The sequence below is a fragment of the Dipodomys spectabilis genome, unplaced genomic scaffold, assembly GCF_019054845.1.
Source record: "Dipodomys spectabilis isolate Male_0828 unplaced genomic scaffold, ASM1905484v1 ptg000039l, whole genome shotgun sequence".
NCBI lineage: Eukaryota > Metazoa > Chordata > Mammalia > Rodentia > Heteromyidae > Dipodomys > Dipodomys spectabilis.
In genome coordinates, this window is record NW_024870716.1 from 4392804 (window position 1) to 4415003 (window position 22200).

The 22200-nt window shown below is 41.3% G+C and overlaps 1 protein-coding gene across 5 annotated transcripts in view; it reads left to right on the forward strand.

The window, feature by feature from the left end:
• The first annotated feature begins 246 nt into the window (after positions 1-246).
• Nell2 (neural EGFL like 2) overlaps positions 247-22200 on the forward strand; it is a 340654-nt gene continuing 318700 nt past the window's right edge. For 2 of the 5 annotated variants that reach the window (XM_042677762.1, XM_042677766.1), the window contains exons 1-3: positions 6360-6404; positions 7502-7587; positions 8064-8192. In XM_042677762.1, coding sequence (XP_042533696.1) covers positions 7533-7587; positions 8064-8192 — 184 coding nt within the window. In that variant the 5' untranslated portion in view covers positions 6360-6404; positions 7502-7532. Of the gene's footprint in view, positions 312-6358; positions 6439-7040; positions 7096-7501; positions 7588-8063; positions 8193-22200 lie in introns of those variants that run through there. The other 3 variants (XM_042677765.1, XM_042677763.1, XM_042677764.1) reach the window with 3 other exon arrangements.

A 22200-nucleotide genomic window follows, 5' to 3' on the forward strand; every position in this document is an offset into this window, starting at 1 on the left:
TGTGGTAACCAGATCCCAAAGGGGAGTGACAGAAGTAGGTCAGCCCTCGAAGTGGCAACAGGAGGAGCTAGCATTCATGCATGGCCAAATGCTGCTGACCCTTGCAGTCTCAAGAGAGGCATGGGGTATGATGCTGTGTTGGTAACAGGTGCAGGGAGCTTGTGTCTGGCCCAGGAAAGTGGGGACAGAAACTTGACTCCAGGTTCCAAGCTTCTTCTTTTTTTTTTTTTTTTTCCTGCTGCTTCCAAAGCTGGGTTTGAATAATGCTTATAGAGTTTCAGTTGAGTTGCGTGAATAGTTCCACGTTTATGGTGAGTACAGATTATTGATGGAAACTTGCCTCTCTCACCCCTATGTCCTGTTTAGTTAGGGATCTATTCTCCTTTTTACCTTTACTTAATCAATAAACAAAGGAGAGTATGCTTTAGAAGCAAAGACACTTTTTTTTTTTTTTTTTTTTTTTTCCGGTCATGGGGAACTCAGGGCCTGGGCACTGCCCCTCAGCTCTTCAGCTCAAGGCTAGTGCTCTACCACTTGAGCCACAGCACCATGTCAGGCTTTTTATGCTTATGCGGTGCTGAGGAATCGAGCCCAGGGCCTCGTGCATGCAAGGCAAGCACTCTATCACTGAGCTACCTTCCCAGTCCCCACTTTTTGTTTTTTGGTGGTTTTTTTTTTTTTTTTTGGTGCTGATCCTGGGGCTTGAACTCAGAGCCTGGGCATTGTTTCTTAGCTTTCAAAAAAAAAAAAATCAATAATCTCTCCATAAAAATCAAGATAATATCAGAGCTTTTCTTTTATTTTAATAATTTTTAAAATTGTGATTAAGTGATTACATAAATTTCACAGTGTTGTGAGATAGTGATATTTAGTCACAAACACATTCTAACCTTCATGAGGCAAATTGTCATTATTGTGGTCTATGAAGTATGCGAATTCTATTTGACAAAAGAACTATTTCTTTCACATTGTGTGGTATGTACATTTCTTTCCTTTTGGTTAGTGTTAGTTATTCCCTCTATCCCTCTCATTCCTTCCCTCCCATTGATGCCTTTGAGTTGCTCAGTTCGTTTTTATCACTATCCAGTGCAGCTGATGGTCCCTCTGTTGTATGTTTTCCTGTTTCCCTCTGATTCTGTGTCTTTCTCCTAATTTCCCTCACATGTGTGCATATATGTACCATATATGGGGTCAACAACAAGGGGTCATTTAGTAATGATAGAACAAGATGAGTGGGGGTCCTTTGTTTCTTGAGTCCTGTTTACTTTGTCGTATCTCCTTGCATTTAATATCAGAGCTTTTCAATAGGAAATTTTAAATTCATGTCTACATATATTACATACATAATAAAGAATGGAGTAAAAAAAAAGAAATGGGTATTTGTGAAGATGTTTTCATTTCTTCAGGGTAAATATCTAAGAATGAGTGTTTTACCTTATAAGAAATGAGACTTTTCATATCTTAATTGTATTTCAAAAAGCTAGTAATTTTAAATGTTAGTGAAGTATCACCTTTTTTCTTTAATATACATGCATTTTGTGCACTGCTTAAGAAAAAAAAATACCTATCCTGAGTGACAAAGATTTTCTTCTAAAAGTTTTGTATTTTAGCTTTCCCACTGAAGCTTTGAAATATGTTCTAGATTAATTACTGTGTATATAGCACATGGTGAAGGTCTATATTCCTCCTTCCATCCCCCCCTTGTGTATGGACTAGTTAGGTGTCCAAGTACCATTGTTAAAAATATTGTCCATTACTCATTGAAATGCCCTGGTGCTTTGTAAAATAATACTTAAGCCTCTGTGTGTGTGTGTGTGTGTGTGTGTGTGTGTGTGTGTGTGTGTGTGTGTGTGTGTGTGTGTGTGTGTGTGTGTATGTGTATGTATCTCTATACTCACTTTCTTTTCCCATTAATTTATATGTCCGTACACATAGCTGTACAGTCTTAAAGTCAGGTAGTTTGAGTCTTCTAATTTTGTTCTTTCTCAAGAAAATTTTTTTTCCTATATGGAAAAACAATATAGATTTTGTAGTCAGTCTTTCAATGACTACTAAAGAACCTACTGGGATTTTGGGTGGGAACATCTTGGATCTTTAGATCAAAACGAAGAAAATGGATACCATAAAATATTAAATCTTATCCATGAACATGGTAGACATTTTCATTCACTTAAGCCTTACTCGATAGCAAATGGAATTTGCCAATTCCACTTAGCAAAGTCCTATTGTTTTGTGTGAGAACATACCCTTATTTTTCTAGATTTCTTTTCCTTCCTTCTTTCCTTCTTTCCCTTCCTTCCTTCCTTCCTTCCTTCCCTTTTTTTCTTTCTCCTCTCCTCTCCCTCCCTCTCTCCTTCCCTCCCTCCAGTCCCTGTCCCTTCTTCCTTCTCCTCCCCCATTTCTTGGTTAAGCTTACAGAAAAACACTACCCCTAACCTATTGATTGAGATGGAGTCTTTCTGGCCTCAAAGTGCAATCTTTCCAATCTCTACTTCCTGAGTAGATGGAATTACAGGCATGAACCACTGTACCCTTTGGCATAGGCATCTTTGAATACCACTGTGGTGTAGTTCGTTTATCTTTTCAATGATTCCTTGAGACTTAGCATTGATTTCTATGTATTGATATATTATGCAGCCTTGTTAAACTCACTTACTGGTTCTGATATCTTTTGCAAAGATGCTTTGGGAAATTTTAAGTGGGGTAACCATATCATCTAGAGGAGACATCATTTCTTCTTTTGTAATATGAATGACTATTTTTCTTGCCTCATCGTATTGACTGAAATTCTAATACAGTCTTTTCTTGTTGGGTGAAAGACGTGGACTATTCCCTCTCTCCCTCCTTTCCCCCCTTCCTGCTTCCCTCCCTCTCTTCTTTCCTTCCCTGAATTCAAGCCCCATGACCAACAAAAAGAAAAAAAGAAAAAACAAAAAAACCCTTCCAATGGGTCATACTTTGTTGTTTCCAGTTCTGGTATGGATGTTAAATTCTCCCTCATCATGGTGCCTCTTGTGGAAAATATAAACGCTCGTGTCTTACTGTCTCTGTCATGACATCAGCTACAGGTTTATCTGCCAGTCACCAGGTTTGCTCTTCTAACATCCAGGGACTTTCTTTTCTCCTCACGTGGAGCTCATTTACCAATAAAAACACTGTACATTGATTTGTGCTTATGACAGAAGGACAGGCCCTAGAGGCCAGGAGAGTCAACCATTTTGACTGCTCTTTTCATTTTGTGGTTAATATTTGTAGTGATTTTCTACAGATATGGTAACATTACCAAGAGTGTAGTGGATTAAAGCAATACAGATGCATGGATTTGCCTCTGAACTACAGTGTCTTGGGGCTAAAATCAAGTTATTGGCAGCACCATGTTCTTACTTGAGATCTGAATATGACTTTGAGTCTTTTCTGGAGAGTACCCAAATGCATTGGCTCATAGGTCTTCTAGAATCTTCCAACCTCACATGCAGTGACAAGAAGTCAGGTTCTTCTCATATTGCATTTCTTGCTATTCTGCTGCCCTCTTGCACTTTTGTGCTTATACCGAGTACACTCACATAATCCATGAGGATCTCCATATTTCAAGGTCAGAGGTCAGAGGCTCAGTAAACACAATTTCATGTACAGGATTAGGGGTTGAACTTGGCTCAGGCTTGCAAGGCAAGTGTGCTGTACCATTTGAGCCACACTCCATCCTTTCATTTGCTGTCTTTAATTCCCTTTGCTACGGAAAGTGGATTTGTAGGTTCCAGGATTTTGGACATGGAAAAGCTTTTTTTTTTTTTTAAATGGGAAAAGAGAAAGGGATTTTACATCTACCATGGCTATTGAAAATAAAATTTCTGAATATTTTCTAAAGGAGGTTTTTTTTTTTTTGGTGGTTATTGTGTGTGTGTGTGCACACGCGCGCGTGTGTGTGTGTGTGTGTGTGTGTGCACACTTTAGCACTGAGGCTTGAACTCAGGGCCTGGGTGCTGTCCCATAGCTTTTTTTTTTGTTTTTTTTTCTCAAGGTTGGTACTCCACCACTTAAGCCACTGCTTCAATTCCAGATTTTTTTTACCGATTAAATGGCGATTAGAGAGTCTCTTATTCAAGCCCTTCCCAGGCTGGGTTTGAATCACAATCCTCAGATTTCAGCCTATTGAGTAGCTAGGATTATAGGCATGAGCCACGGGCGACTGGATAAAAGACTTTTAATGTGTGTCGATATAATGCCTAGGGGACAGCCACAATCAAAAGAGGTGAGGCTTCAAGGACTATCTGGTGGGAGTGATTCTGTATTCCACCTGAAGTAGTAACAAGCTTTGCAAGTAGAAACTCCAAGGTTGAGTGTGTATATGCTATTCCCTGGAATTCTGTTTAAAATGGTGCAGAAAGGCATACAGATGAAATGTGACATTGAAGACACTGTTACCTCTGGGGACAGAGCTGGAATGTTACCAATCATCTCTCAAGGTCCAGAAAGAGCATTACCTACACACAAGTGTAAGCACACCCAAGGCCGAGAAGCTCTGCTTTGCCCAATAAAGTGACTCATCTTTCTTCTGCTTTTCTACCCTTTGTACTTTAGTTTGATCCCGAATAGCTTTGTCCCTTATCTCTGTGCTCCTATTTCATTGGTTTCCTAATATTTTAGCATGTTGAATTAGTTAAAGTAGCAGGCTCAGGAGTAGAAAAGTCTACTCTTCTAGAGGGAGCATTAAGTATTTGTGGAAAAGTCTACTGACCATTAGCTTGCAGCATGTCATAAGTGAGACATTCATGGATCTTTTTTAAATATGTGATTTTGACTAAGTGCCATTAAGAACTAAATATACAAATGATGCTGGGTGCCAATGGCTCATGTCTGTAACCCTTGCTGCCCACAAAGCTGAGATCTGAGGATCATGGTTCAAAGCCAGCCTGGGAAGAAAAGTCTGTGAGACTCTTATTTCCAATTTATCACCAGAAAAAGCTAGAAGTTGAGCTGTGGATCAAATGGTAGAGTGCCAGCCTTGGGCACAAAAGCTTAGGGACAACACCCAGGCCCTGAATTCAAGCTCCAGGTTTGGAAAAAAAAGAAAAAGAAAAAGGAAATTAGAAGAAATTCCAGAGGCCACAAATTTAAATCACTGCATGCACATCACACAGCTCAGTTGATGTAGAAAAGCTCTGTGAGTCCAGTGTTGTGATTCATTGTATTGAAATAGTGTATGATCTGATGTCTCCTTGCCCTTAATTTTGTGAAAATCTGACTCCCCAAAAGCAAATGGTGCCCCCAAAGCAAGATGAAAATAGCGTGCTAAGTTGAAGTGGTGTGAACATGTTATATGGTAGAAAGGCAGCATGTCATTAGTGGAAATTGGTCCTTATGGGAAATAGAAATGAAGCATTGTAGCACACTACATTTCTAGTAACATTTCTAGTTCTATGTCTGTGTGGTCTCATACCCTGAGCCACAGACTACCAAGTAAGCATTATTATTGTTATTATTATCTTTGAGTAGTTGTACAAAGGGGTTACAATTTCACATGTCCGTTTATGAGCACAATGCATCTTGACCAGTGTTACCTCTTCCATCATTCATGTCCACTTCTCCCAACCCCACCTCTCCCCTCAAGTTACCTGGTTCCATTTTCATGTATGTATACTGAATATTATAGCTGTATTCTCCCACCTTTATTCATCCATCTGTTTCCCTCCCCTTGACTTCATCCTTCCTGGGTAAGCATTTTAGTAATAGTGCCTCTCTGTAGGATCCAGTTGGAAAAAGTCAGAATCTTACCTGTTTGGAAGAAAGGTTAAGAAATTATTGGTACAGACGAACATGTTAACTACTTTTTGAGACATTTAACTTTTCAAAATGGAAGTTGTCTTTCCCAAAAATTTTAGGGCTATTGTGGAAAAAAAAAACATTTACCTTGAAAGTACTTTTTACTTGGCAAGACATAGCCCACAATTGAATTCACTTTAAATGATCTTAAGTGTATGATGAAAGGCAGGTAGAGCCTGCTTGCTGCCTGCCTGCCTGCCTACCTGCCTTCCTTCCTTCCTTCCTTCCTTCCTTCCTTCCTTCCTTCCTTCCTTCCTTCCTTGCCTCCCCCTTTCATCCATTTGTGTCCATGTATCTGTGATACTATCATCTATCAACTTATGGTATCTATCAACCTATGTATCTATGTATCTATCTATCCATCCATCTAATCTATCTTTTAGGTATGGGTAGGGTCCCTGGCTCTGTTCCCTGACTCCCTTGTGCTGGTTTTGGAGAGCTCAAGCTGACTGCGTGACTTTAGGCTCGGCCAGGGGGCGCACGAGGTCCCGAAGCTGTCCGGCAGCTGCGGGCTAAGTTCTCCCCAGCGCTCCCGGAGCCGGGGAAGCTCTCCAGCGCCGCGCCCCGGGCAGAGAACCTCTCCGGTGGGGATCGAGGGACCCCCCGCGCGAGCCACGGGTCTGCTCCAGCCTCCCTTCTTCTTCCAGCTCCGCCGGGGGAGGGGCGGGCGGGTGAGCGCGCCGCGGCCGCGGTCCTTCCCACGCCGGGAGGTGGGTGCCCGGCGCCCCGGGCGGCTCCAGGACCTGTGGCCAGCATCCTCGGGCTTGCCTTCCTTGCCTGGCAGGCGGTCTGCCTAGCGCCCCTTCACAGCCTTGCCGCCGGCGACTGGGTGGTCCCTGCTCGCTCGCGCTTTCTCTCTCCCACCCCCCCTTCCAGACACGCGCCCCGAAATCCAGGGGTGCGCAGGGGGCGGAGGGGGGGTGAGCACCGAGACCACCCATCAACTCAGCACCTTGGAATTTAGACGTTGGATCCGGAAAAGGAGATTGACGTTGCCGGGTCAGGCAGAGAAGGGAAAAGGAAGAGAGGGCGGAGGCCAGCGCGGGGAGGGAAGGGGGGAGCGGGGGGAGGGGGCGTCCTCCGGACCCGGTTGGGAACCGAGGATCCCACACGGGATCCCGGGGTTCGGGCCTCCTTCTGGCGGCCCCTCCCTCCTCCGCCTCAGCCCTCCCTCCTCCCTCTCCCCCCTCCTCCCTTCCCCCTCCCTCCCGGAGCCGTCTCTGCTCCGCGCGCGTCTCCGTGCTCTCTCCATTGTCTCTGCCCGCCTTACAACAGGTTCGGGCGGCGGGTGCGGTGCGGTGCGGTGCGGGGCCTTCTCGGGGGGAGACGCGGGGAGGGCTTCGCTCTCCGCTGCCGGGGTTGGGATCCCCGGGCGGGGCCGGGCAGCGCCGGTCCAGGGCGGGTCCGCCCCTCCCCGCGGGCCCCTCCCCGGTTGCCGGCGTGCGGGAGGCGGAGGTGCGCGGCAGAGGCTCCGAAGTTCCGCACGCGCTCGGGGGCACGGGGCGCGGGGCTCCCCTTTTCTCGCTCAGGCCATCACCTCCAGTGTTTTTTTCCCTCTCTCCCCCATCCTGCGAATCTCAGGCAGAAGCCGGAAAAAAGCACACAGCATCCCCCCCCCCCCCCCCATCGCCAGATCCTCATCGATCTTGTATTGTTTTTTCTTCCTTTTTATGTTTTAAAGAGGGAGACGATGGACTGAGCAGATCCGCACCATGGAGCCTCGGGTGTTGCTGAGAACGTTCTGTCTGATCGTCGGTCTCGGAGCAGGTGAGTGCGTGGCCGCAGGGCGGAGCGGGGTGGCACCGGCGAGGGGACGGTCCCCGCGCCGGCCCGGGGCGCGCGGGGCGCGCGGGGAGGGAGGAGGCGGGCGGCCCGGCTGCTCGCGACCCCGAAGTAGGTCTGGAGCCAGGGGCGCGCGCTTGGGTTTGGAGATGATTGTTGTTCATGGGGTGCCGAGAAGGTGGGTCACGCCCCTGGCTAGGGTCCGGGGCGGGGGGGGGGGGGTGGGATCCGAAGGGGAAACTTTACCCAGAGAGGGGCGTCAAGTAGGTCATGGCGCCCCGAGACTCGCAGCCTGGCTGGCGGGGGGGGGGGGACGGGGTGGGTTGGGGGGGTGTCGCAGGTGAGGCTGGCGGGGCGGGAGCGGGCAGGGGGCCTGTCCCCACCCCTCCCGGCAGTGTTCCCGGGGCGCGCAGGGTTCATGGAGCACCCCCTCTCCCCCCATTTCTCTCCCTCTCCCTCAGCCTGCGGGCTTGGTGTGGACCCCTCCCTGCAGATCGACGTCCTCGCGGAGTTAGAGCTCGGGGAGGCCACGGCCGGAGTGCGCCAGGTCCCGGGGCTGCATAATGGGACCAAAGCCTTTCTCTTTCAAGGTAGGCTCCACGCGCGCGCGCACGGTGCGGGTCCCCTTAATCCCGGAGGAGTTGGCCTGGCCACTCTGGCTAACTTTGTGCCTCTGCCCGTGGATGGCCTGGGCCGAGTTACAGAGGGTGTGTGCGTGTGTGTGTGTGTGTGTGTGTGTGTGTATGTGTGTGTGTGTGTGTGTGTGTGTGAACCCATCGCTTTTGAAGTGGCCTTTTTTTTCTCTTCTCTTTTCCTCCATCTCTCCGTTCCTCCCCCCCCCCCCCCCCCCCCCCCCCCGCCCGGTACTTTGTACTTTTGCCAGTTCTAATGGATAGCTCCTTAATTACCGAACAGAAACTCCAATGGCAGATGGTTGATTCTAAGAGCCCGGGGAATAATGAATTATAACACAGAACGCCTCGTTGGGGTGAAATTGATTTAGGTAAGAAGCCGGATAGCTTAATCTTAGTTAAAGACCTTGGTCTAGGAAAGTTTCAGGTACAATCGGGCCCCCGCTGCAGAAGGATTTTTTTTCCTCTTTAATGAAGGTAATTTTGTGGAAAAATGAAGACCACTCAGTATTTTTCACCTACCACCAACACACACTATTTGAGGCAAGATTCCTTATGAATAAAAAAATGACTATTTTTCCTTCCCCACCAAAGATAAGGAAAAGCAAATAATATCCTCTTGAAATTATTTTGGAAGTATTTCCAGTAAAGCATAACCCCTCACAATTAACTAGGATTTTGGAACTTTTTTTTTTTGTTGTTGTTGTTTGGAATCAAATGACTTAGGCTATGTACAAATGCCTATATATTCAAATGTGTTGTGCAGTCCAAAGCAACCCTAATGAAGCAACCCTTTAAATTTGATGCAGCCAAGCTTTAAAAGCTAGAATTGGCTGGCAGAGAGGGGCTGTAATGGGAACTTCTGTCAGATAGCTGGCCATGTATAAAAGGCTAAACTTCCACACAGGGAAGAAGGCAGAATCAAAATGGAATTTGCTGTAATGTGCTTGAGGGATTAAAACATCTTTCTTCCCTTCTTCTTCATGCCATCCAGATTTTTCTTTTGCTATTTTGGGGCCGTGGCTTCCAAAGAAATACAGCTTATAATTACTAAAGAGTTGGCTGTGCAACACGCAAGCGCTTCAGCACATCTGCCGCCAAGAAATAGAAATAAAATAAAAGTTGGGTGTTTCTCAAGTGTTGTTGTTCCCTGATACTGCCAGTATGTGTCACCATGGACGGTACCACCAAAGTCCACAGATGGCAGAGGAGGAGACTGACAGGTTGCATTTATTTAAGACAAGTTTGCTCCTGTGACAACTTTGAATGCCATTTTTTTTCCTGTTTTTTTTTTTTTTCTTTTAAATAAAAACTGTCCGAAGTGGCACTGTGGTTCAAGTGGTAGAGTGCTTGTCTTGAGCAGAAATGCTGAGGGACAGGGCTCAGGCCCAGAGTTCAAGCCTCACGACCGACCAAAAGAAATTGTCATTTTATTTTTAAAACTAGTGTTTTTAATTGTGGCAAATAAAATGGCAATCTTTATTAACATAAAGATTTTTTTTTTGTTTTGGAGTTGAGGGCTTGGATATTGAATCGTTTGGTCATTTGAAAAAAATGACCAAAATTTTTTTGTCCTAATTGAAGAAATATCTGTGAGACACTGAATGAAAGTGTTATTAGGATAAGCATTTTGGTTGTGCATTATCTTGTTTTCTATCTCTGATTATTTTGGCATGTTTAAAAGGACATTTGAACTAAACTACTTTATCATTATTATTACTAAGTGTTATCTCTAAATTGTTAATCTGTGTGGAATGGAAACAGTTATTTCAGGCTGCTAATGTGAGGACCTGCAAAGCTTTTCAGGCCCTATGACTTCTAATAAATAATAGCATAGGAGGGCTCCTACAACTTTCAAAGTCTTTTTAAAGTTTGATTAGTGTTCTAGCTTTCTTTGTCATGCCTGAGCTATCATGAGTAGAAACCTGCAGTACTAGACATTTAATGTGAGACAATCAGCCAATTAGATAATTGGTAATTATACAATATCTAAGAAGTAGTCTCAAAGAGTCAGTATCTTTTCCTGGTTAATTAAAAGAGAATGTTTAATCTTTATTTCCACTTAAATCTCCATTTTCTAAAAGATGGACATTGTACATCAGTCGCAGAAAGCAAATAAATCTGTTTATTTACTTTTTAGTTGTCCTCAGCAACCAGGCATCAGTCAATGTACATTGGCGAGTTGGTTGTTTTTGTTTCTGTGTTGGTACCAAGTGTGATTTTGTTTTAAGAAAGAGTAAGTACCTCACAAATAGGCTTTATAATTTTTAAGATGTAACATTTTATTTCCTGCCACATTATGCACTTGATTTCATATAATAACCAGTCAGTGTGTCTTTATTACCTGCTATTCTCAGGAGGCATATATTACTGATGTATTGCTTGTGTCCTGGCCATGGCTCTTATTCTCAAATATGGGTTCTGAAGTTGATGAGTAGACTCTGTATCACCTTGGAAAGGTCTTTTCTCTAGTATTAGGAGTGGAAGATTTTGTGAAGGCTCACTTTCAAAACTTAGGGTTCCATTGGATTCCATAAGCTTTAGAGAGACAATAGTGTTCAACCAGAAGGAGTTTTTTTTTTTTTTTTTTTTTTTTTAAGATATCACTTATAGTGAATTGAGTGTGTAGAATGTCACAGCAGAATAATAGAAAATTATGAAACCTGCAAAATGCTCTCAGATTTCATGTGAATCTAACACACAAGTTTCTTTATGCTCTCAGGTTTGTCCTAAATAGATAAAAAAGGCTACAGGCCCTCAGATTTCTCCTGCAGTAACAAATTTTCCATCTAATAGCTGTGCAATAAACTCAACATATATTTACCAGTGAATTTTTTACTTGTTTAATATTTCTTTTTCTTTCTGTCTGCTTTGTTATATTTGTGAGATACATGTAATTCAGTACCTTTTTGAAACTGAACAGTTTCGATAAATTATTATGAAATGCTAAATCTGCTTTTTTACTTAACATCTTATTATATTTGCATAATAAAAATGAACCAGGAATATACTTCAGTGTTATAATCTTTTTATTATAATACTGACCACAGTATTACTAATGATATTAGTGTTGTTAGAATTTAAGTTATAGCTGATTTAGAAGTTTAATAAAATCTAACTTTTATTATCTCTTAATAAATGGCAGCTTTTGATGTGAACCAATTAAATCAAGACTGTCTGGGCAAGAATTTGGAATTCATATTGCAAAGATCTTTTAGTCATTTCTAACTATTATCTTACTCATAGCCACAAAAAATACACTTAATATGCTTTAAAAAAATCCAGAGGAGTGGATGATGACAATTGAAAGCTCTGTGACAGGTTATAAAGAGTTCTGAACACTTAAGGACTAGTGCAATTATAAATAGAATTCTACCCAGCGTGTGTTACACCCCAGGTAATATTTTCCAAAATAACAATTATAATAAGGTTCTTTTTGTAGGGTACATAAAAGAACAGGAATGAGAATGCACAGAAAATTCTAGGACTTTTTGGCAAAGTTAGAATAATGTCTGAATCTTTTGATTTCAAGAATGCATCTCACTAGCTTCCCAAAATAGTTTCATCTGTTGGCTTCAGAAAATTTCTTCTGAAGTGTTCATAGATTTTATAATCTCATTGATCCCCACAAGAGACGCAGATTCAAATCAAAGCTTATTTTCCCCCTGATTCAGTAAGTTAAGAATAAGCTTTACAATTATTTTAAAGAAACTTCAAGATTTAAAAGGAGAAAAGAACATTGTTCACAGGGATACTCTCATGTGTTTGAAAATGGGTATGAAATATGGTATTTGGTGGCTAGACAGGGCCATACGTAGGCAAAGCTGACTGCATTAAGGATGGTTTGACGGTAATGTACACTGGTTTTCTGTGTGACAGTGAGCATCTGTGAACTTAGCAGTGTGGATCTTTAGTGCCCCAGTAAAGCAGAGCAATACAGTGATCCAGCCATGGGCTTAGAAACCAGGTGGATCCAGGAGGAATCCTATTAGTTGTGTTACTATGGTGAAAATACTTGATTTTAGTTGAGCTTCAGTACTTGGGTTAGTCAGACTTTTCTGTACTGGGACAAATACCTGACAGAAACAATTTAAAGGAGGAAGGATCTATTTTGGCTGATGGTTTCAGAGGTTTTAGTCCATGGTTGGCTGGATCCAATTGCTTTTAGGTCTGTAGCAAGGCAGAAACATCATGTGGGGAATGGTGACAGAAGAAAGCTGAACCTTTTGGCAGCTGGAAAGGAAGGAGATGGAGAGGAGGGGCGGAGACACACTTTCTGCTATTCACTTGCTCTAACTAAGTTCTATTGTTCACCAACTCTTAGTGGTCTGTTTAACTTCATTTTTTATTTTGATGTTGGTCCTGGGGCTTGAACTCAGGGCCTGGTACTGTCCATGAGCTTTTCTGCTCAAGGCTAGTGCTCTACTACGTGAGCCACACTTCTCACTTTTTGGCAGTTAATAGAAGAAAACAATCTCATGGACTTTGTCCTGGCTGGACATGTGGACACATTCCACAGATCTCAGCTTTCTGAGTAGCGAGGTTCTATTGAACTTTTGAATCCTTCGGTGGATTAAACTTAATAAGGTCAGAGCCCTAATTAACTAGTTATGCTTTGAAATTTCCTCTAGGACACATCCAGTGGTCTGTTTTACTGATCTTCTCAGTCTAGTCAAGTTATCAGTCAATTCTTTCAGCAGAGACCAAGAATACAGATGTAATTGGTCAAGAAATGACAGCGGAAGAATTTTTATTTATTTTTTAATGTAGTGGCTCTCCTTGACAGGAGAGACTTACCAAGTTCTTAAGCCTGTTATAACAGTGAAAATATTGCAGGCTTTGGGCCTCAGATTAAGTTTTACTCAGAGTCTCACTTATACCTGATTAAGGTGATTAAGATAGATTGGAAACTTTCACTTTTTGTTCTTACTATCATCTGTTAAAATGACAAAAACAGATACACATTCATCAGGTAAAACATGATGTTTTTAGCTATGTGTAAGTTATGGAAGGGCCAAACCATAGCTAGTTAATATATTTATTTCCTCGCATATCAGAGTGATTTTCACGAGTACATTGTTATTAACTCTATTATCCACGTTGTACAGTAGACCTCTTGTACTCTTCTAACTGAAAATTTTATCCTCTGACCAATGTTTCCTTAGTGAGTTTTGTCTTACTCCAAGCTCCTTGTATCCACCATTCTGCTCTCTGATTGGATGAATTTAACATTTTTTAGATTTCATGTGTAAGTGTGGTCATGGGGTGGTTGTCTTTCTAGGTCTGCCTAATTGGTTTGACATGCTGTTTTCCATGTCTGAACAACTGAATTTCCTTCTGGATTTTCCTGTGTGTACATATACCACATTTACTTCTTCATTCATCTGTGGATGGACACTTAGATTGATTCTAAATTTTGGCTGTTATAAATAATTCTGTGTCGGGTGCTGGTGGCTCATGCCTGTAATCCTAGCTACTCAGGAGGCTGAGATCTGAGGATCATGGTTCAAAGCCAGCCCAGGCAAGAAAGTCCATGAGACTCTTATCTTCAATAAAACACTAGAAAACCGGAAAGTGGCGCTGTGGCTCAAGTGGTAGAGCGCTAGCCTTCAGCTGAAGAGCTGAGGGACAGTACCCAGGCCCAGAGTTCAAACCCCAGGACTGACAAAAAAATCCCCAAAACAAATAATTCTTCAGTAAGTGTAGGAGGCCATATAGCTCTTTGGCATTCTGATTTTATTTCCTTTGAATATCTATATCTATCTATCTATCTGTCTATTTATCTATCTATCTATCTATCTATCTATCTATGTATCTATCTATCTAGAAGTGGACTTGCTCAAGGATTATGGTAGGTATATTCTTTATATTTTTATTTTATTTGTTTATTTTTTGTACTGCTTCTGGGGCTTGAACTCAGGACCTGGATACTGTCTCTGAGCTTTTTTGCTCAGAGCTGATGTTCTACCACTGGAGCCACAGCTTCACTTCCAGCTTTTTGAGATAAGAGTGACTAATTGGAGATACGAGTCTCATATGCTTTCCTGCCTGGCCTAGCTTTGAACTGTGATCTGATTCTCAGATCTGAATATTTAACATTTGAATATTTGAATCTTTATTTTTGCCTTATTCATACTTGGCCATGATGAATAATCCTTCTAATGTTCTGTTGAATTTGTCTTATTAGAATTTTGTTGAGGATTTTTCCATTTCCATTTATCAGGGATTTTAGCCTATAACTTTTTTCTTGGGGTCATTTTCTGGCAGTGGTATCAAGATAATTCTGGCCTTGTAAAATGAGTTTGGAAGCACTCCTTCCTTTGATTTTTTTTTTTTTTTCCCGAAGAGTTTGAGACGGATTGATATTGATCTTTTTTAAGTGTTTGATAGAATCCACTCATGAAACCAGCAAGTCTTGAACTGGGAACTATTTATTATTGATTTGATCTCTTTATTTGTTCAGATTTTCTATTTTTCATGATTCAGTATTGGTAGGTTTTATGTATCTAGGAATTTATGTGTCTTTTCTAGATTATCCAGTTTGTTGGCATATAGCATTCTCTTTTGTCGTTTTGGGTACTAGTTGTTATGTCTCCTTTTCATTTCTGATTGTATTCATTTGAGTTTTGTCTCTCATTTTTCTAGTTCAAAGTTGTATCAGTGTTGTTCACTTACCTATTTCAGCACTTCTGAGGTTTTGAACTCATGGCCTCTTACTTGAACCTCTCTGAGTGTTACATGGGTTACTCTTCAGAGAGCCTCTTGTCTTATGCCCAGGCCATCTTGGACTACATTCCTCCTATTTATGCTTTTTTTGTTGATGGGATGACAGGCCCATTATACTGTATCCAACCAGTTTTGAGATGGAGTCTCACGAACTTTTATGTCACGGTTGGAGTTGAACCTTCATCTGCTTCTGTTTCCCGCTTAGCTAAGATGACAGATCTGAGCTACTGAGCCTGGCTTTGCTTTATCTTTACCACAACTCACCCACCTCCAACGCTTACTATGGTTTATCTCTGGTATTGTTTTTCTGTCCTCTGTTTATTTGTTTTCTAATCTTTTATTACTTCATTCCTTCTACTAGCTTTGGGCTTTGTTGTTTCCCTAGTCTTTAAGGTGTAACACTAGGCTGCTTGTTTGAGCTATTTATTTTTTTACATTTTTAAATTTTCTTTAAGTACAAAAGAGTTATCATTTAACAAAGCAGTCTTTTAAAAAATATAGACGTTTATTCCTATAAACTTCTCTTTTAGAACTCCTTTTATGCATCCCGTAAGCTGTGCCCTGTATGCTTATACTCATTTATCTCAAGATATTTTATGCTTTTCTTCATCATTCCATTGGTCAAGTTGTTAGTTCACAATCAGGTTGCTTAATTTCCATGGAGTTACGAATTTTCTGAAGTTCTTCTTGCAGGATTTCTAGGTTCACAACCTGTCTCAGATTGTTCAGGTTGTTATAATACCTTAGACCAAGAGATGAATAATAGAAATGTACTTCTCACCATCTGGAGCCTAGGAAGTGTAATGTTAAGGCAGAAACTCATTCTGGGTCTGATGGTTGCTGTTTCTCATAGGTTGTACATGTCTACTGTATTCTTATGTGGCAGGGGACACAGGCTTTAGGGTGTACCCTTTGAGTATTTCCATAATAACATTAATTCTGTTCCTGAAGGTTGAACACTCATGATGTCACTTTTCTGAAGCCTCCATCTTTACACTATTCACACTAGGCACATGGGTTTTGGAGGGACACACATATTTAAACTATATCAACATGGTTGTGGTTGGAAAAGATACTTGATGCAATCTGAATCTTATAACACTGGTTGTAAAAAAATGATCCCTTCTGGAATGGACAAGATTCCACGAGGGATTTATAAGAATCATTAGATACCAGGTTCTGAATATCTGTGAAATCTGTTTAATTTTATGTATAGTTTAAGTCCAGTGTTTCCTTCTTGATTTTCTTTTTTTTTTTGGGTCCAGTCGTGGGGCCTGAACTCTGGGCCTGGGCGCTGTCCCTCAGCTCTTCAGCTCAAGGCTAGCACTCTACCACTTGAGCCACAGCGCCACTTCCGGCTTTTTTCTTTTTTTTGCTTATGTGGTGCTGGGAATCAAACCCAGGGCCTCAGGCATGCAAGGCAAGCGCACTCTACCACTGAGCCACCTTCTCAGCCCCTCCTTCTTGATTTTCTATTTGTCCATTGCTGAAATTCAGTTATTGAAGTCCCATACTATTACTGTTTTGCTGACTTTTCTTCCTTCAGATCTGTTAGTACTTGCTGCATGTATTTAATTACTCTGCATTGGGTATGTTTATATTTACAATTATATCCTGTTGTTTAATCGACCCCTTTAATATTATATAATGACCTTTCCCTTATAGTTTTTAAATTGAAGCATGGCTATTTCTCCCCTTCTTTTGTTTTTCATTTGCATAGTAGGCATTTTTTCTCCATCCCTTCATGTATAGTCTGTTTATGTTCTTAAAGCAAAGTAGAGCCTCTTACAAACAAGATATATGTTGGTCTTTTTAAAAAAAAAATAAAAAGTGACTCAGCTACTCTTGTCCTTTGAGTGGAGAATTTGATCTATTTATATTCAAGGTAGTTACCTACAGTTAAGGACTTACAATGGTTATTTTGGTACTTATTTTCTGATTATTTTCTTTACTGTTCTAGTCTTTGAGATTAGGTAATTTTTCTCTAATTTCCTCTGACTCTTTACTCTTGCTTTCTGTGTATCTATCATAGGTTTTTGTTTTGTGGTTCACATGAGGTTTACACAAAACATTGTATAGTTATAATGTCATTTAGAGGGGAAATAAGCTAAATTTGATCACAGAAGAACTTTGATTTAACTCTACCACTTAGGACATTTTATATTGTCAGTTCCCATCTTTTTTTGCACTGTTTTTCTGTACAAATACTTGTAGTTTTTATTTTTAGTAGTTTTGTCTTTGTCCTTTGCACAGAAAATGTAAGTATTTGAAACATATAAATTAAAGTATTCTGCGTTTGGCTTGCTGCTTTTTGTTGTTGTTGGTTGTGTGGCTCAGGCGATCCTCAGATCTCAGTCTCCCGAGGAGCTAGGATTACAGCTACCCATGCCCGGCTTCCTTTTTTTTTTTTTCTTTTTCTTTTTCTTAAATGCTGGTCCTGGTGTTTGAACTCAGTACCTGGGCCCTGTCCCTAAGTTTCTTTAGCTCAAGGCTACCTATCTACTGCTTGAACTATAGTTCTATTTCCAGTGTTGTAAGGGTAGTTTATTGGAGATAAAGAGTCTTACAGACTCTCTTGCTCCATCTGGCTCCAAATAGTGATCCTTAGGTTTCATCCCCCTGAGTACCTAAGATTTAGGCACAAGCCACCAGCACCCTGCTAACCTTGTGCTTACTTTTCTAATGAGATTTATTTATTTATTTATTTAGTGTTACTCTCCAGTATGACTCAACTGGAAAAACTCCAGCATTTCTCAAAAGGCCTATGTGCTGAATTTTCTCTTGGCTTTACTGGACCTTCTTTTACAATAGGCCCCTTCCCTTCCTTTCCTTTTTCCTTTTCCTTCCCTTTTCCCTTCCTTTTCCCCTTCCCTTTTCCCTTCTCTTCTCTTCCCTTCCTTCCCCCCCCCACCCCCTTCTTACTGCTAGGATTCCCTCTTGGTGTTAGGCTTTTTGTTTGTTTGTTTGCTGATGTGATGAAAAAAAAACCCTGAGAGATATTACCTTCAAGGAAGGAAAGTTTCCTTTAGCTCCCAGGTTCATAGGTCTCAGCTCATGGTTGGCTGGCACCATGGCTGGTGGTGGATGGGCTCTTGCTGACTAGGACCATGGAGGCTGTCCAGTGCTGATTTCTTTGTGACAGCCAGTTGTGGGGAATCTGATCCAGATTGAGTGCTCACTTTCCTTGCTTTCTATCCAGTGCAGAGAATGTTTTCTACGCTGTGTTGCCTGAGGTTGAGAGAAGAATGTCATGGACAAATATCAAACTGCCTTTCTACCCTTTTTCCTGTGCCTTTTGAAAACTTCTTAAATTTATGTACTCAGTCCGGGTGTTGTAATCTCCCATCTGGCTTACTTAGCTCTTGTGATGGTACTTTCATATTTCACCAGTTGCTCAAATTCATGTTGATTTGATGTCTTCCCCAGAGGGTGTCACTTACAAGTTCTAGTCTACCATTCTGCCATCTTGTGGAATTGTTGAACCGACAGCATTGAACTGATTCAATATTGGAATAATTTCAGTCAATCCTCTAATGAGTTGAGATTTGGAATAGTGTGAATGCATTCACATGTCAGATGAATGTGAATTTTTGGCCTGTGACAGGTCGGATGATAATCTTCCAAGCGTCCACATACTGATAGTTTTTTTTGATATATATTTTTTTATTGTAAAAATACTGTACATAGGGATTACATGAGCAAGGTAATGAGTCCATTTCCTATTGAACATTGTTACCCCCTCCTTTGTTTTCCCCCTACTATTACTTCAATCCCCGGAGACGTCCGTGCCCCGCCCCGCCACAAAGTTTTAAGTTTGTTTTCAACATAGTGTCTTGTGCATCTCATTGTTACAATGGGTCATCCTGTATCCTTATTTCATCATTTTGTTATTTCCCTTCCCCTCCCCAAATTAGAAAAATGTATATACAAGATGCAGGACACGGAATCAAATACAGTGACAACAGGGGTTGTACCATGGGGGAAGAACATACAAAGAAACAAAAAAAAAATCACATAGTACATTATAAATACATTAAAAAGAACAACAGGAAAGATAAAAATGTCTTGTGTAGGGCTGGGAAGGTGGCTCAGTGGTAGAGCACTTGCCTTGCATGCCTGAGGCCCTGGGTTCGATTCCTCAGCACCACATAAGCAAAAAGAAAAAAGCTGGAAGTGGTGCTGTGGCTCAAGTGGTAGAGTGCTAGCCTTGAGCTGAAGAGCTGAGGGACAACACCCAGGCCCAGAGTTCAGGCCCATGACCGGACCTAAAAAAAGTAACTAAATAAAAATGTCTTGTGTCCCTATCTTACCATCAGGTTATATGGTCATACGTACATAGCTTTTAACCTCTTCTGCTTGTCCTAGACATATACTAGTTATTGCAGATAAGGGAAACCATGGGATCTATGTTTCTTTGGGCCTGGCTTACTTCACTTAATATAATTTTTTCCAAGTCTTTCCATTTCCTAACAAATGGGGTGTTTTTGTTTGTTTGTTTGTTTGCTTAGGCTGGATTTGAAACTCAGTCTTTCAGATCTTGGCCTCTTGCATAGTTAGGATTACAGATGAGGCCATCAAATTCTTTTGAGCCCTCATGCAACTCATAACTGTGTATCAGAGTGAGTTTATAAGGTAACTGGAAACTTGGCCTTTATAGTTAAAACTGTTCATCATTTGCAGCTTAAAATAATTTTTAATATGTAAACTCAGATTCTTCATAGTAGATGCCATCTTAATGAAATTGTGTCTAACAGAATAAAGTTGAGTATCAGGTTATACTCTTTTTCCAAAAAATACCTTTCTCCTCCCAAAAATTAATTGAGGAAGAAAGATTAGATGGAGGAATGAGAGAAATTTGGACTGTTTTGACAATGGAATAGACTGAGCTTTGTATATTGTTTGGCACCAAGTGAATGGGGTCGCCATCTTTAATGATAAGGACGTCTCCCATGAGAAATGTCCAGGATATCTGAGGAACATCAACTAGGTTTGCGTTGGAAGTTAACTGGAGCCATCTTGACAAACTCTGGCCAGTGGGTGAGTTTGAATTTCATGACTTGCAGTGCATTCTGAAGTGAGGATTCTGCCTTTCTTTGGCGTTATTCCACCTCCCATGAGCTCATTGTCTTCATGATGGTTTCAGACCCCATCCTTGAGGTCACCCATGCTTTCTTCCATTCTTGTTATTATCTGCCCATAACTCAATGCCTGATTGGGTACTAATGATTAACGTAAGGTTAGATACTAAAGCCTATGGTATGATACATCTCCCCCAGCCCCAGTTTTTTTTTTTTTTTTTGCTGGTAAAGAGGCTATCCCTTTGTTTTTTCGCTCAAGGCTGGTGCTCTGCCACTTGAGCCACTGAGCCACCGGTATGTGGCTTTGGGAGTTTATCTTGAAGAATGATCAGAAACCATAAGAATCACAAGGTTGCTAGGTGCCAGTGGCTCACCTCTGAAATCCTAGCTGCTCAGGAGGCTGAGATCTGGGGATCACAATTTGAAGCCAGCCCAGGCAGGAACATCCATGAGACTCTTACCTCTAATAAACTCCCCAGAAAAAGCAGGAAGTGGAGCTGTGGCTCAAGTGGTAGAGCACTTGCCTTGAGCAAAAGAAACTCAGGGACAGGGCCTAGGCCCTTTGTTCTAGCCCAGGACTGGCAAAACAAAAACAAAGAAACAAACAAAAACAAAAACAAAAAAACCTCCCACCAGAACAAAAAAAACCCAAACCAAAACAAAACAAAAAACCCCCAACAAAACCACAAAACCATAGTGTCCTCATATGAGGACACTACATATATATATAATATATATAATATATATATATATATATATATGCTCTAAGAAAGAGTATTTAAGATCCAAGCAACCCATTCTGTGAAGCAGCCATGAAGTCATGTGTACGCTCTATTGTTTCTACTGAGAACTCTACTATTTGACTATAAAAATTAGCCTGCTTTGAAGAACTCTCCATTTTGGTCAAATCTTTATTTTTCATTTGAACATTTTTATCTAGTTAGATTTTTATTAGTTCCTTTGGAAACTAGTTCTTTGAATACTTTATTTGCTTTTATTGACTTTATACAAATTTTCATCATTGGTAGATATCAGCTTGTAGTTGGTATTGAAGAAGTAGCCGCTTGTTTTATGTGGAAATACTTTTTAGGCATTTTACTAGTAGGTATTTTTGTTATGGTGACTCTTGCTTATTATGTAGGCAGATATTTGCAAAGAGTCATCTGTTGGCCACTGGAGGTAGAAAGATGAAGGAAGAGCTGTGAGGAAAAGAAAACACAGACTACAGCTTTCCTCTGCCCATTTGGCCTTTTGCTGGGAGCTGGGTACTTGGGCATGTATTTTCTGAGTTATTTTTAATGGTACATTTGCTGACAGTTTTCATCCTGGGATGAAGGCCAAGATAAACACCTGTCTATTCTATAAAGAGAAGATACAGAAAGACAACAAATCACTGCCCTAAAAAGTCACTTTGGCCAGATACATGTGGCTCACATCTGTAATCCCAGCTACTCAGGAGTCTGAAATCTGAGGATCACAGTTTTAAGACAGCAGGGAAGTCTGTGGACTCTTATCTTCAATTATGTACCAAAAAAGCAAAAGTGGAACTGTGGCTCAAGTGGTAAAGTGCTAGAAGCAAAAAGTTCTCAGAGACAGAACCCAGATCCTGAGGTCATCAGCATCAGGACTGGTCTGTGCGACATGCGTGTGCGTGCACACACACACACACACACACACACACACACACACACACAGAGCACATTGAACTAGTATCAACAAAGGAAAGAAAAGATAGAGGTGATCTGAGTTCATATTGATATATAATAATTGTTAGGAGCTAGAAATTTTGGGCCCTCAATCTAGAGAGGTTAGGCTTTGGTCTTGGTTCTTTTATTCCTTAATCCTGTGAACTTGATTTTATTACTACCTTTGTTGTCTGTCTCCCCCTGCTAGAAAGTCAGCGCCACAGGGGCAGGGAATTTTGAATACTCTATTCATTAACCGATATCCAAAATGTCCAGTGTTTAGCAGGAGCTCCATAAATATCTACTAGATGAGTATGTTCTTGATATTTTGATCCTTTTGGGGTTCTTCCTTGTTCTTATTGTAGCCACCTAACCTGCCACAGGGGCTCATATAACATGCTCAGTAAGCCATTGGTAAGTAAATACTTGTGGCATTAAATGGAGTCCATTCATTTGTGGTAAATTGGGATTTTTCTG